This window comes from Aethalodelphis obliquidens, unplaced genomic scaffold, assembly GCF_003676395.1.
Source record: "Aethalodelphis obliquidens isolate GAN/ISIS:26980383/991018 unplaced genomic scaffold, ASM367639v1 scaffold63, whole genome shotgun sequence".
In the NCBI taxonomy this organism is placed as follows: Eukaryota; Metazoa; Chordata; class Mammalia; order Artiodactyla; family Delphinidae; genus Aethalodelphis; species Aethalodelphis obliquidens.
The window spans coordinates 10,029,093-10,045,468 of record NW_020838007.1 but is presented as its reverse complement, the minus strand read 5'-3'; the positions used below and the strand labels follow the sequence as shown (position 1 = coordinate 10,045,468).

Genomic DNA, 16,376 nt, shown 5'->3' with positions numbered 1-16,376 from the left:
CAAGGTGCTGGGCACGTGCATGTATGTGCATATGTGTGCATTGTGTGCATGTGGTGTGTCAACAGACATATGACACCCTGCACTACTGAAGGCCACACACTTACCTTATATGCCTCATCACTGACAGCTTTGATGTTGGCTTCTCTCCATCTTCCTGGTACCCCATCAATTACTTCTCGATAGTTCACATAATAGCCAGTAATTTCAGCCCCTCCAGTTTTATCTGGTTGCTTCCATCCAAGAACCATTGAGTCACGAAAACTTTCAAGACAAGTGATATCACAGGGTGGAGATGGTGCCGCTGTTGCAATATGAAGAGCTCATGAGTGGACAGAAATGCTTCTATGATTCTACCTGCATCAAACTGTCTCATTGGTGACACGCATGAGGGCACTAGGTCCTGTGGTGTAAAACTAAAATGTGACACCAGTAAGTAACTTAGCATCGATTTGGTATGTGAGGAAAAAAACTGACACACAATAAAAACTGCACCACAATTATTATTCCAAAGATAAAAGGAACCTGCCCCCTCCACTCCCAAGGAGGAATAAGTTTTGAGATACTAACCGCAAAATGTTAGTATTTCTAACAATATCCTGAAAATATAACTAACAATATCCTGAAAATATAACTAACAATATCCTGAAAAATGATCTGTTCCCCATAAGAGGAAATATTTTTCCCAAGATATATATTTTTGTTTCTCTTTTTCAATACTTTATGTATCTTTATTGATTATTTTTCATCCTACTTTGTATATCTCAACTCTAAATTTTAGGACAGAGGTACATGCTACCTCTTCATTCCTAAAGCAATAGCATGAAAAAGTAAGACATTTTTGTTTCTTTATGTGGTTTTGTTTTCATTTGCTCCCTGAGGAAAATGACATATGTATATCAATTTCTGCCTTGATTTGCTTATTAAGAATTTCTATATATTTCCAAACAGTTAGCATTTCACCACTCAGGTACATGTACCCTTGTGAGACCTTACAACTATATAGGTTCTGTCTACACACAGAAAAAAATCATATACTGGAGCTCAGCTAAATGCCATGTTAAAAATCTTTTTTAAAAGACAGGAACAATCAGCCATGTGATTTTTCTCTTAGTATAATACTTTTTGCTGCACTATTTTAAACCTGATGCTGGATTATTATTCATACGGCACAAAATACTACACAGCTGCCACTGTGTTTATTAGTGCTTAATCAGAAAAATATTTGGATGTTGTTTTAAAAGTCTTTCTTCATTTATGTGGATTTGTTGATGAAACTTTCACTCAACTACTGAAATTATGTTTTTTTGATAAAGAAAGAGAGGGTGGGGTGGTGGAAAGAAATCCACTAGATGTGCAATAACATTAAAAAGAATTTTCTGAATATTTATTTGGATTATCAGAGATAAAGGAACTATCTCATTCTTATTCAAAAAGATTCTCAGAACAATAAAGATTTTAAAAAATAAAATACGTTTTTTCTCTCTTTACCCCAACACCAACCTCCTTCATTCTTTACATTTTAAAGAAAAGCTTTCTTACTCTCTCTCTCTGTTTCAGAACAATGTTGAATATAAACTCTCAAATGAATACCCTATCTCATCTTGAGTTGAAGAGGCAAATAAAGGTGTCAAAAAAGTAGAGAAGGGCTTCCCTGGTGGCGCAGAAAAAAAAAAAAAAAGTAGAGAAGGTTACAGAAGTTAGGGATGGGATATATATAGGGGATGGGGGAGAGGCAAGATATGATTTACCAGTATATGCTTATCATTTCATTTTTATTTGATAAGAAAAACATTGTCTCCTAGAATATATAAACCACAAATACCAAATATCCTAATCAGAAAATTCTGATTACTGATAATTAGTCTTTCTATTCTAATTCTAATTAGGTAATTAGCCTTACTGATAAATAGTCTTAAGTAAATCAGTTCTGGGAATGTGGGTCATATATAATAGAATATGTGATTATAATGCCCTGTTAAACTTTTCATGACAACTCAAAGAGATATTGTTTCTTATGTTTATTTGAATTAAATGTGAAGGTAATTTGAAAACCTGAGGATGAAAAACAGAAGTTAATAACTATGATCCTGATAAAATGTTACTTTTTTGTGAAATATTTTTCCTATCCATTTATTACCAAACACGGATATTTCGAAAGACCTCCCATAGGCTATGAGTATCAAATCCTTCCCCTCTCATATCTAACTCTCTCAGCAAAATGAGGCCAAAGGTGTGTCCGCTTGTTAAACCAAAGAGACTCTATAGCCAAATTACTTCAAATATTCTATTGTCATTAAGCACAATGAATTATGTGTCAAAGCCAAACCCCTATAAAATTACTTTCACAACTAATTAAACAAAAGTATTACAAATGGATAACTGAAAACATAAAATTAAGAATGAACACTGATGAAAGTGAACACAGATGGAAGAAGGTGATCTGGACAACAAGTGGTGAGGACACTCATGGAAACAGACAGGATGCTTTTACTGTTTCAACTCTCACCTAGATCCTTCTTCTTTTTCAGAGGGTCAGACTTACTTTTCCCCTTAACAGCTGCTTTCTATAGTGGTGGGAAAAGCTCTTCCTGAACTGTTTCACTTACTTTACTCACTTCTGTTTGGCCCAGGTTGTGAGAGCTACTGGGTAGTGAAGGTTTGTTAAGTTTGCTACCAAGCAAAGCATCTTTCTTAAAAGTTGTCTGGGAGGTGTCATGCATGCCTCCCCTGGAGTCTGTTAGTCCACCTGGTATATCACTCAGTTCAGGCCACACAGCTGGAGACACTCCTCCCCCTACAATTGCCAGATAACAACAGAAACACTTTGAACCAGGACACAGTACAGAGTGCTCTTACTTCATAGAACAAACGAGAAAAACATTAGCACCACAAACAACAAAAGCAATCTCGGTTTAACGGAAATCACTTGGCTTTGCAAGAAATGTGGAAAGCATACATTTCACATAACTTACACCAAGGAAGCGTTTCAACATTTCCATATTTTCGAAATAGAAGAAATGAGAACAAAAAAACCACAGACAGAACAGAAACCATTCTGATTTGCAGGACCCAAGTAAATATAAGAACAAGCACTTCTCAGACATTTCTTGAGAGAGCTCCATTATTCAACAGAATGGGGGAAAAAAGGACCATAAAGTGCACAAGAGACAAACATTGAAGATCTTGATTATATAACAATTAGAGTTATGTACCTTACTGATATAGTAATGGTCTGTACCTCCCAACTTCAAAGACGCATGTTCACTATGTCCTTATAATACAAACATATTCTAAGGAATGTTGAAAAGTAATATGTGGTGCTAACTGAAGATAACTGATATTAAATAATCTTTCTCTTTAAATATGTGCTACTACATCACAGATTTCAATTTAATTGCCCTGAAATACCTGGGTCCCTTTCCCACCTTGAGATTGGAAGGTACATCACTGTACATACATATAATTACTTTATTACTGGTTTTATTCTGTTGGTTACTTTGCCAGCAGAGATGAAACATATCAAGCAACCACACACGTCTCGCACAAATTTTAGCAGTTTATAAAAAGCAGGTTAATGTGCTGTTACTGAGAACAAGCCAGGCTGTGCCGCAGATGAAACGGCTTTTAGGTGTGAGATGCTCTGTGTTACGGGTGATGCACCACCTCATGGAATCGGGTGGCACTTCATACTCCCGGATGAGCACGAAGTTAGAACGGAGATTCACACAAAGGGAAATATCTGAGGAAACTCGGACTGGTGAAGAGGAAAAGGCTACAGATGCACCGAATCTGGATAAGTGATGAAGATCTGTAAAATGAGAGCTATGGAAGGTTAGAGGTCACCTGGAGTCAGAGACAATGATCATCTGAGGACGGAATCATCGGGCAATACTAGAAGTTTTACACAATTTCTGAAGAGGATGGTACCTTTCGTTGTAACTTAGAAAAATTCATTTTTCTAAGAACTTACCAATAGCAGCTTTTACTTCGATTGCTTCTGAATCTTGTGAATATTCACTAAGTCCAGCTGCGTTAACTGCTCTGACCCGGAAAATATAACTCTGACCGGTAGTCAGTCCATGACAAGTAAACCTGAAAGGAAAGAAAGTTTTAAAAAAACTTTCCCAGGAGGAAGGTTAGGGAAGTTGATTGTTAGCTTAATGGAATGATCTGGCTTTATGAGAATGATTCATTTTTTAAAAGGAAGAAAAAGACGTAGAGAGATGCAGGTAACATATGTACATTAAACAAGAAGGCACCTCAGGCAATTTTCTAAATTCACTCTGTCAAACGATGAGGAGTCTTGGTTATCCCCTGCACAAACACCTACCCTTTTGAGCCTACGTGTGCTTATCAGTAAAATGGAGATAATAACGCCTACATGGTAATTTTTGTGTGAAGACTGACCATAAAGTATATATAGCACCGGAGGGCGGGGAGGGATAAATTAGGAATTTGGGATTAACAGATACACACTAATATATATAAAATAGATAAACAACGTTTGTTTATCTATTTGTACTGTATAGCACAGGGAACTATATTCAATATCTTGTAATAACCTATGACAGAAAAGAATTCAGAAAAGAATATGTATTAAACAGAATCACTTTGCTGTATACCTGAAACATTGTAAATCAACTATACTTTAGTTAAAAATTAAAAATAAATTTAAAAACTTTAGCAAAAAGTATATATAGTACCTGACTATAGGAGGCATTTAATAAATAATAGGTGGTATTAATAACACGATTAATGACTATTTCAGGGATATACTTATAGCTGTAAGGCACTGGCTGCCTTAGTCATAGAGGCCTACTCACTGGCTCCCTGCATGCCATGGAAGGTATAATTACTTGAGAAATTGACTCCAGAATTGTCATTTGCATTTAAGGGTCCAATAATGAGGTGCGAATCCATGGGCAGTTTGACACATAAAACAACTCCACTCTTTAATAGCTATTATGGCTATAAAGAAAAACTGTTTCATGAATCACTGTAACATTCTAATGCATCCTAAGGACTGTAAGCAGAGGAAATAACTGGTCTGCTAATGACTCTATCACTATTAGCATGTTGAAATACTTAATAAGGGCAGTCATAATGTAGGCCAGCTCAGTTCAGTAAACATTTATTAAGCACTTCAGTGTTCCAGACACTGAGCCAGGTACTGAGGATACAAAGATGAATAAAAAATGGTGCCGGCCCTTGAGCAGCTCCATTCTATTTATGGAAAGGCAGACTCTGCCTTACCCTCCATGAAAATTTCTAAATAGTCCCCAGAAAATGTGGGGAACTCAGAGTAAACGTGAAGTACACAAACAGGCTAAATGAATCTCTTGCAAAACATATTGCCTTCTCCCGTTAGCTGGTTTGTCTTCATTCTCTCCTGTTCCGCAAAAGGAACGACTCATCCTCTGGGGGTCCTTGGACATAGAAGTGGCCAAGTCAGAAGCTGCCTAACAAGCCTGCTTGACAATTGGGATGGGGTGAGTCTCCTCTGAGGTTGGTCCTAAATCAAAGGAGACTCAGAATTTGGATGCAGGCCAGAATCCATCATCAACTTGCAAAGCTGGTTGATAAAATATTCAAAAGCAAGAAAAAATAACCCTCCTCACATTAGAAACAGACACAAGGAGACAGTAAAGTATTCTGAATGTCTTTATTTTGGTGTTTATATCTCCTCAGCACTGGATTTAACCATATTGATGTTCAAAATTTGTAAAATGTTGATACTTTTTTCTGCTCATTTAAAATGCCTGCATAATTTATGACACTGGACAGCTACATGAACAAGAATCAAACTGGACTACTTTCTCACACCATATACAAATATAAACTCAAAATGGATTAGACTTAAATGCAAGATCTGAGGCCATGAAAGTCCTAGAAGATAGCATAGGCAATATGCTCTCTGACATTGGTCTTATAATATTTTTTTGGCTCTGTCTCCTCAGGCAAGGGAAACAAAAGCAAAAATAAACAAATGGGACTACAGCAAATGAAAAAGCTTTTGTACAGTAAAGGAAACTATCAACAAAATGAAAAAGCCACTTACTGAATGGAAGAAGACATAAGCAAATGATATATCTGATAAGGGGTGAATATCCCAAATACAAAAAAAAAAACCTCATAAAACTTAACATCAAAAATCCCCCAAACAACCCAATTAAAAGATGGGCAGAGGATCTGAATAGATATTTTCCCAAAGAAGACATACAGATGGCCAAAAAGCACATGAAAATATGCTCAACATCATTAGCCATCAGGGAAATGCAAATCAAAACCACAATGAGCTATCACCTCACACCTGTCAGAATGTATATTCTCAAAAAGACAAGAAACAACAAGCGGTGGCAAGGATGTGGAGGAAAGGGAACGCTCATGCACTGCTGGTGGGATGTAAATTGGTACAAACACTACGGAAAAGAGTATGGTGGTTCTTCAAAAAATTAAAAATAGAACTACCATACCATCCAGCAATTCCACTTCTGGGTATTTTTCTGAAGAAAACAGAAACACTAATTCAAAAAGATACATGTGTCCCTATATTCACTGCAGCATTATTTACAATAGCCAAGATATGGAAGCAACCTAAGTTTCCACTGATAGATGAATGGATAAAGAAGATGTGGCATATATATACAATGGACCATTACTCAGCCATAAAAAGAACGAAGGCTTGTCATTTGCAACATGGATGAACCTAGAGGGTATTATGCTAAGTGAAATAAGTCAAAAAGAGAAAGACAAATACCATATGATTTCATTTCACTTCTATGTGGAATCTAAAAAACAAAACAAATGAACAAACGTTAACAAAACAGAAACAGACTCATAGATATAGAGAACAAACAGTTGTTTGACAGAGGGGAGCAGGGTCAGGGGTGAGTGAAATAGGTGCAGGGGATTAAGGGTTACAAACTTCCAGCTACAAAATAAATGAGTCATGGGGATGAAATTATAGCACAGGGAATATAGCCAATAATATTGTACTAGCTTTGCAATGCTGGCAGATGGTAATTAGACTTATCATGGAGATAATTTTGTAATGTATAGAAATATTGAATCACTACGTTGTGCACCTGTAACTAACATAGTGTTGTAGGTCAATTATACTTGAATTTAAAAAATAATAATAAGGGACTTGCCTGGTGGTCCAGTGGTTAAGACTCTGTGCTTCCAATGCAGGGGGCACAGGTTTGATCCCTGGTCAGGGAACTAAGATCCCACATGCCACGTAGCATGGCCAAAAAAAAGTAATAAATAAAAATAAAATAAAATGTCTGGTTAATTTACGTTCGCTAGAGCCTATTAGATCCTTGAAATCTAGTATCACACTGGGTATTAAAACACGAACAGAGGGTTAAAAAGGACAAACAGCATACAGGGAAAGAATCAGAAAAGAGCTATGAAATGATCTCTTATCATAGCTGGCATTGTGTGTTTCTAAGTGTTTAATATCACTAGTAATCCTTTTTTCAAATGTATGGCTGTAGACATGTTCAATTTTAAGTTCATCTGGATATTCAGAGCATAATGTTTTTAATAATCTCCCTGTGTTTGATGCTTGTGCTGCTCTTTGGGTCCATGTCTGCGGTCCTTTCCTCAGCCCCTGTGGCTCCAGCGTCATACCCCCACTCCCCCCACCCACCCATCCTGCATATTGCGGTTACCTTGTGCCCTTCACGGGGTTGTTGTTGCAGGGCTCCCACTTGCCAGAGCCAACAATACTTGACTCTATGTAGTACCCGACCAGCTCCTTAGCATCTTTGGATTCCTCCCACATAACGACAACTGATGTGTCTGTATTTCTGCTTGGGATGATATTGCTCGGGGGCTTGGGGATGTCTGAGAAAAGAGGGAATGATGGTCCAGCCCAATGTGGTTTAGAAATTCATTCTTATCACATGTGCACAGACATGCACACACATATATAAATTTTACACTAGTAGTCACGTCAAACACACAGTTCTTTTATAATATATTTGTTAAAGCAGAAAGTTTTTAAAAATATGCTAGTTTGGGAGTACAATGAGAAACTAAACACCCAGGAACATACCAACCCCTTCCAGAAAAAAATACATTAGCAATACTGTTGAAACTCCTGGAGAAGTGTACTTTTCATAATAATTCATAATAATGAAAAATTTTAATATATCAGTCAAGTACAGTCATCAATTACATTAATAATATGAAAAAAGGATGTCATGATTTTTACTTTTGAATATATACATATTCCAATAAGATTCTTGCTTTGGAATCCTCTCTTGAATTGAAGTTAAATAAGTTTACAGTGGCTCAAGCAAACTCTATACTTACCAAGTTTGTCCTCGACCATGGTCACTTCCGTTGCCTCGGAGGGCTCACCAATTCCTGCTGAATTGGAGCAGCGGACTCGGAACCGGTAGGATTTCCCCTCAGTCAAGTCAAACAGAGCAAAGCGGGGAGACTTCACAGGGAGCTCCATGTTCACCTGCTGCCAGTTTTCTGTTCCTGCATCACACTGTAGCCAGAACAGTGGAATCCATTGAAAGCACAGAAAGAATAAACTGGAACTCTAAGCCAGGCATCTTGAAGTTCGTTTATCTGCCAACAAACTACTACCTGTTATGCAAACTGGACTGCAAAAGAGATTTGGGGGAAATGGGGTATGAAACATCTGAAGTACACAGGATTATCTAAATCAAATATGGCTGTATTGTTGAACAAATATGCTGCTTTAATACTTCCCTTCCCTTTTAACTAAATAAGATCATTGGTCTACTTACAAAAGTCCTTAATTTATTTAGATGATAGTTTGGGGTCAGATACTTTTCTAATTCTTAGGGTAGGTAATTAAATTTAATATGCTATGTTAGATACTTATACTTAAATTTCCATTATGTTGTTATGAACTGTGTTATTTTAATTGCGTTTTATTTAATGTCTTATAACATCATGCAGGTCTGTGCTCATATACCATCTCCTCAGAAAGGCCCACTTGATCACCCTCCTTCCATTACCAATCTGAAAGCTTTATTTGCTCCTTTCCTATCTCTCTGTATCCCTTACTTACTCTGCTTTATTTTTCACCAAAACACTTATCAACACTTGAAATTAAATTATTTATTTGTTGTCTCCTTCATTGGAAAGTAGATTCCAGTGAAGCAAGTTCAGGGAGCTGTCTTGTTCACTGCTATACCCCAGAGCCTGGAATTGTTATCTAGGACGTAGTAGATAATCAACAATTTTTGTTTCTGAATTAATAAATGTTTCTGAATTCTGAATGCATAAAGTTAGTGTAAGATAAAGAAAATGTTATTTTTTTGCCCATATTTTAGAATAAATAATGGGGAAAACCAATTTAAAGATATTTTATCCTTGAAATTACATTGATCTACAGTGACTTTGAAATCCCTGAAAGAAGGATGTGGTGTGTATTTGAGCTTAGGTACAGAATACAGTAACAAAACTATCAGCAGTCTTCAGTAATCCTTTTTCCCTACTATTATAACTTTCAGCTCTGCCCAAGGTAGCAGAAGTGACTTTGCTCCAGAACTTCTGAACAGTTTTAAGAGACTTTTCTGGAAATCCAAACCTTGTGATAGACTGACCAGTTGTCAAGAATGATAAATTTGGGGGACAATAAGTTTACTGGTACATCACTCAGCATAATCTTCATTGACTTGAAATGAGAGGCAATACGGTATGGTGAAAAGAACTCAGAGGCACCGATTCTGGTCCTAGCTTTGGTAACAACGAGATATGTGATCCTGGGAAAGTCACATTAGTGTCATCATCTGTAAAATAAGCAAATTTGACAAGCTAACCTCTGAAGTCCCTTGCAGTGCCTTTTATGATAATGTGTCAGTTGTGTGTGGGAGAGTAGAGAGGATAAATTCCCCCAAACAGTCAATCTGCTCCCCACTGACGGACAGAATTCTCCCAGACTTTTTATCCTTTAGTTTATGGCTTTGACTCATTTTGACATTTTCTCTCTTAGGGAACACATAAACATTTATCAGTCATTTACACTTTCATAATAAAAATAGTAGCTGCATTTCAGTGTGCTAAGAACTTTACCCCATTGTAACTCTTTAATCCCCTCAACTGTGCTCTGAAGTAGGTACTGTGGAGGTAATATTGTGTGATTACTGAGGTTTTCCAGAGGAGACTTAGGCTTGGGAAGGTTGAAAGGCAGCAATGTATACGAGCTGGATCTATGGACCTGAGCCAGACTGCTAGGGTTCAAATCCTAGCTCTGTCTCTTCCTAGTTGTGTGATCTTGGGCAAATTATATACCCCATCTATGCTTCAGTTTCCTCATCTACAAAATAGACATAATGTAAATGAAAGTATTTCCCTCATAGAATTACAGTAAGAATTAAGTGAGTTAACACATGCAGAGCTTAGAACAGTATCTGGTCCTTGTAAACATTAGCTATTTTTATTCCTTTGATAGAAACAGAGCTACCAAGTAATACAATCCTTGCCTCTGACATGACCAGACTTCTGATAGGGGAATGAGAGAAAGAGCTGAAAACATAAGACATCTGGGGAAAAATTGGGGGGCTGAAAAGAACATAGTAGGATGGAAGGGTTGGGAGTGCTGAGACCCGATTTATCTAATTCCTCTCAGTATCAACCATTTCAGAGCTCACAGACATGGCATAACTGGTTGCAAGCCTGTCACCATGACAGGCAAGTTCGTCCTTTATGTGCAAATCCCAGGTAAAGAGTTCCATGAAGAAATGCAAGCCCAGGGGTAACCAAAGAGGCAGCACTGCTGTAGGCGTGAACATCCTGGGGATGGAAACTCGCCACAGGACGAGAGCATGGGAACATCTCCCTTAAGAAAGGTCAACGTATTAGATAGAAGTGGTTCATCAGAGATAATCTGAGACTTGGCTCAGGAGAATGGTCTAGCATTTGGAAGTTCCTCTGTAAATGTGCCCCAGGTCTCTGGATGTGTGCTGCTCCCCTACTACCTCAATGTCCTGGCCCTTTTGTCTGTCTGTGGTGCCTGTACAGGCCTCTTTACCCATGCCGCACTCATAAATGTCCCTTCTGTTCCATACGAACAGGTGCAGTGCTGGAAGAACATTTAAATTTTAACCTGGCTCACGTATTTAGGCCTGGAAAAGTGACAGACTTTCGTGGAGAAATTCGTGTTTATGTGACCAGAGGAGATGCTCAACAGAAGCTAAAAGCTGACTCATCGCAAGAAAAGCCCTCAGTAGTAGGTTCTTACTGTGCCATTGTTCTAAGAAAGATGGCAATTACTGTCACAGAGCTTATTCAGAACCGTCTTCATGTGGAGCATTTCAAAAGGATTCACTGGGGAGGGTGTATTAAACACCACAGGAAGTGAATGTTTATCACTCTTTGTCTTGTCCTCTATTAAAAAAAATTGAGGGAAAAATTTTTAAATCAAGAATGCTACTCAAGTTATATTTTATTTGAAGCTAATATCTAGAAAATATAAAAATTAATAAAAATATAAATTTTTAGTATTATTTTGGTAAAATCAGAATTTCTTTGAAGATGTCCATATTACACATTGAAGAGATGATCCACTTATTGTTACCGATTTGTTAGGGATAAGAAGCAAGTGAGGAAAGCTCCTAAAGATGTGAGTTAAATGTCCTCATCAAAGAAAAGTATAATAATTAATAAAGGGAAACCACGGACCCTAGTGTTTTTAGCTCCAGTATAATTTTCTCAAGAGCTGCTAATTAGAAATAATTAAAAGGCCATAAAGATAGTCGAATATTGCTTTTACGTTGTTACCTAATTTGCAGATGTTTGCCTACACCTATATTCCTATGATATCTATTCTCTTGTAATAATTGTCAGGGAAGGTGATCTAATAGGTGTTCTGAAATTGAATGATCAGAGTAGCATTTAAGGTAAAAGAGAGGACTTTAGGAAAATTAATTGAGCTCCATAACATTTTTGCAAAAAAAAAAGACCTTTTCTATGATTTTTCTATGAAAGCAAAATGTAAATGATACCTTAACATGCTATCACAGAATTTTATAAAAATAAAATATAACAAAAAAGTACAAACAGTTGTTTCATTCATTGTTCTAAAAAGTGGTGCATAACTGCCAATAAAAATGTTCTTACAGACAAGATAAGATAAACTTATTTTAATTTTTTTCAATTATATCCTAATCAAAACCTTCTTAACAATGGATTTGGAACCTCAGTTTCAGCACATTCTCTTTAAATGCCCTTTTCCAGTACCAATGATCCCTTTAGGTGCGGACTTCCTCCGCCCACCCCGGGCCCTGTGCCTTGCCTGGCAGGTGCTCCCCTGTGCACTTGCAGCTGGGGTAGCTCCCCCAGATAATGTCTTGTCCAGGTCTTGCTTTTCTCCATTTTCTCAGCATAAATACTTATTAGAACTCCTCTCAAATATGGGTATAGGATAGATTCACATGTAATTCTCATCATTCCACCCATTTTAGGCCTTCATTGTATGCTGCCCTCTCCAAGATAACTACAATATAATTGTAAGATAGTTGACAGAAAGAACTAGCCAGTATCTTTCTTGATTGTAACCCCTGACCCCACCCTCCCACCGGCACTTAGAGTAGTGCCAGCCAAGCTCGAGGGAGCATGTGAGGACTTTCTGTCTTCACTCTCGCAGCCATTTGAAAGTATTGTAACTTCTATTCCTCTCGCCCATCTACCCTTCCTGCAGAAGGACAAGTGCAGAGAGATGAAAAGGCATTTCTAGGGCAAGGGAGACAGAAAAAGTGTCGAGAAAACAGTGTCACAGAGGCAATCTACAGTTTCAGGAACATTTCTCTTCTTAGAAGGGTTATGAGTTGGGGTCTGTGGACCTTGTAGGAGTCTATGGGTGACCCTCAGGGATCCATAAACCCCCTGAACTTTAAGGCAAAGTTCTGTGTGATACACATTTTTCTATAGAAATTGTTTACAGTTTATAAGAGTTTAAAAAGTTCAGGACACAATAGAAATTTAATCTCTACTTCCTTAAAGAAATCTTGAAGAAGTGTTAAGAGGTATAATGTCGATCCCAGAGTCTTACCTTTTCTACAAAGTAGAGGATGCCCTCATGGCCACGCTGACGGGGGGGCTTCCAGCTCAGCACCACGTAGCTCTGTGTGGCCTCGATGATAGAGAGGTCTGTGGGGGGCCCGGGAACAATACCCTCTGAAAAACAACAGGGAATAGTGAGGGGCACACACTTGGGAAACCCAGGGCACTCAAGAGTCACAGAGGGAGGAAGAGCTAATTACTGCTCCACAGTAAAAAGAAGTACCTTGTCTCTAAAATTCTTCCTAAAACTTTCATTCATTCATTCATTCATTCAAAGCCACAATTTTACTTTCTTTGCTTGACAATTTTAATTTCCTTACAGTCCTGAAAAACAGTAGCAATGACACAAGTTATGTTTTCTGCACATCTTACTTTTTTTTAATAAATTTATTTTATTTTTGGCTGCGTTGGGTCTTTGTTGCTGCATGCAGGCTTTCTCTAGTTGTGGTGAGCGGGGGCTACTCTTCATTGTGGGGCGTGGGCTTCTCAGAGCGGTGGCTTCTCTTGTTGTGGCTGGCAGGCTGTAGAGCACAGGCTCAGTAGTTGTGGCACACGGGCTTAGTTGCTCTGCGGCATGTGGGATCTTCCCAGACCACGGCTCAAACCTGTGTCCCCTGCACTGGCAGCTGGATTCTTATCCACTGCGCCACCAGGGAAGACCTTCTGCGTATCTTAAATCAGCTTTTTGACAGAATATCTTTTCAAGTATGCTTGGGTGGCAAACAACCTTGGAATATAGAAATAGTATATCCTCTAGGTCAGAGAGTTGTTTCTGACCAGAATAGTAAAGATAATATCTTTCTCCAAGAAACTTTGAGTAGGTTGGTGAGCAGCTCCCTTGTAAGACTGGGGTTTCCTAAGGGCAAGCTTTCTCAGCTGTGACGCAGATCTCTGCATGGGCAGCGTCCACATGTGTGGCTCCACATCGCCCTGTGGGCCTCAGGGAAGCAGGGGGACCAGTGAAAACACGAAGCTCATGCTGTCTGCTGTGCTGTGGGTAACAGAGCCCTTTCTCTCTGACCCGGGAGTCTCATGCCTTTTGTCAGCATCTATGAAACTGCTATGAAACTTGATGGCTCGTAAGTAGGGTGAAGTTTTAGACCCTCCACAGTTCTTGACATTGGAGTGGCCCTTCCATGTGAAACAAGTAAAATAATGAGCAAAATATATGAAATGACCATTTACAGACATTGGACATCAGTCATCATAGGACAATGATACCCCATAGCTGGAAAATTAGATGAGCCCTACCACTGTCCCAGCTTACTGTCTGGAGGGAGTTTCAAGGCAGGAGCTCAGGAAGAGAAACCCAGGTGGAGCCTGGCAGTCTCCCTGAGTGGAGAAGAAGCTGTACTTCCAGGGAGGGCAAAGTGTGCACAGAGAGAGTCATGGGGAGGAAAAGGCTGCACAGAGAGAAAGGCTTCAGAGACTTGAGGGGGTCCCTTTGGAGTATTCACCTTAGTATTGATCAGCACATGCATACAAGGAAAGCACCTGAGGCCGGGAACACCCACACAAAAGAACTGGAGAGAAAAATTCTCAAAGCTCTCAAAGGACCTGGGAGAGTTCATCCTCCCACCAGCCAGACTGGAAACCTCCTAACTCATGGGGCATCCGGTAGAGTACTCAGAAAAGTACTACCTCTGTAATTCAGCCAAATTACGGCTACACTAAAGGCTGCTCTGATTCCACCAAACAAAAGCAAACCTTGAAAGAATCAAATTGTTTCCCCAGAACAAAGCTCAAGAATATTTATAGACATAAAAAAGTATCCAGCACCACACAACATAAATTCAAAATGTCTGGCATGTCATTAAAAAAAAAAAAAAGGAGGATCTAGGGGAAGATGGCGGAAGAGTAAGACGCGGAGATCACCTTCCTCCCCATAGATACACCAGAAGTACATCTACACGTGAAACAACTCCTACAGAACACCTACTGAATGCTGGCAGAAGACCTCAGACCTCCCAAAAGGCAAGAAACTCCCCACGTACCTGGGTAGGGCAAAAGAAAAAAGAATAAACAGAGACAAAAGAATAGGGACGGGACCTGCACCAGTAGGAGGGAGCCGTGAAGGAGGAAAGATTTCCACACACTAGAAGCCCCTTCGCGGGCGGAGACTGCGGGTGGTGGAGGAGGGAAGCTTCGGAGCCGTGGAGGGGAACGCAGCAACAGGGATGCAGAGGGCAAAGCGGTGAGATTCTCACACAGAGGATCGGGGCCGACCGGCACTCACCAGCCCGAGAGGCTTGTCTGCTCACGCACCCGGGTGGGCGGGACTGGGAGCGGAAGCTCGGGCTTCGGTCGGAGCGCAGGGAGAGGACTGGCGGAGTGAACACAGCCTGAAGGGGTTAGTGCACCATGGCTAGCCGGGAGGGAGTCAGGGAAAAAGTCTGGACCTGCGGAAGAGGCAAGGGACTTTTTCTTCCCTCTTTGTTTCCTGGTGTGCGAGGAGAGGGGATTAAGAGCGCTGCTTTAAGGAGCTACAGAGACGGGCGCGAGCCGCGGCTAAAAGCGCGGACCCCAGAGACGGGCATGAGACGCTAAGGCTGCTGCTGCCGCCACCAAGAAGCCTGTGTACAAGCACAGGTCACTATCCACACCCCCCCTTCCGGGGAGCCTGTGCAGCCCACCACTGCCAGGGTCCCGGGATCCAGGGACAACTTCCCCAGGAGAATGCACGGCGGGCCTCAGGCTGGTGCAACGTCACGCTGGCCTCTGCCGCCGCAGGCCCGCCCCGCAAGCAGTGCCCCTCCCACACCCGGCCTGAGTGAGCCAGAGCCTCCGAATCAGCGGCTCCTTTAACCCCGTCCTGTCTGAGCGAAGAACAGACGCCCTCCGCCGACCTACAAGCAGAGGTGGGGTCAAATCCAAAGCTGAACCCCGGGAGCTGTGAGAACAAAGAAGAGAAAGGAAAATCTCTCCCAGCAGCCTCAGGAGCAGCGGATTAAATCTCCACAATCAACTTGATGTACCCTGCATCTGTGGAATACCTGAATAGACAAGGAATCATCCCAAATTGAGGCGGTGGACTTTGAGAGCAAGATTTAGGATTTTTTCCCCTTTTCCTCTTTTTGTGAGTGTGTATGTGTATGATTCTGTGTGAGATTTTGTCTGTATAGCTTTGCTTTCACCATTTGTCCTAGGGTTCTATCCGTCCTTTTTTTTGTTTGTTTTTTTGGGGGGGGTTTTTAATTTAAAAAAATTTTTTTTCTTAATAATTATTTTTTTATTTTAATAACTTTATTTTATTTTATTTTATCTTCTTTCTTTCTTTCTTTCTTTCTTTCTTTCTTTCTTTCTTTCTTTCTTTCTTTCTTTCT

At 39.8% G+C, this 16,376-nt stretch overlaps 1 protein-coding gene across 1 annotated transcript in view; it reads right to left on the bottom strand.

Moving 5' to 3' along the window:
• Positions 1-16,376, bottom strand: part of MYOM1 (myomesin 1) — a 142,860-nt gene that overhangs the window by 57,490 nt on the left and 68,994 nt on the right. Inside the window, exons 14-18 of the mRNA XM_027088567.1 lie at positions 13,043-13,167; positions 8,323-8,506; positions 7,677-7,851; positions 3,971-4,092; positions 105-301 (exon numbers count right to left, since the gene is read on the bottom strand). Coding sequence (XP_026944368.1) covers positions 105-301; positions 3,971-4,092; positions 7,677-7,851; positions 8,323-8,506; positions 13,043-13,167 — 803 coding nt within the window. The remainder of the gene's footprint in view (positions 1-104; positions 302-3,970; positions 4,093-7,676; positions 7,852-8,322; positions 8,507-13,042; positions 13,168-16,376) is intronic.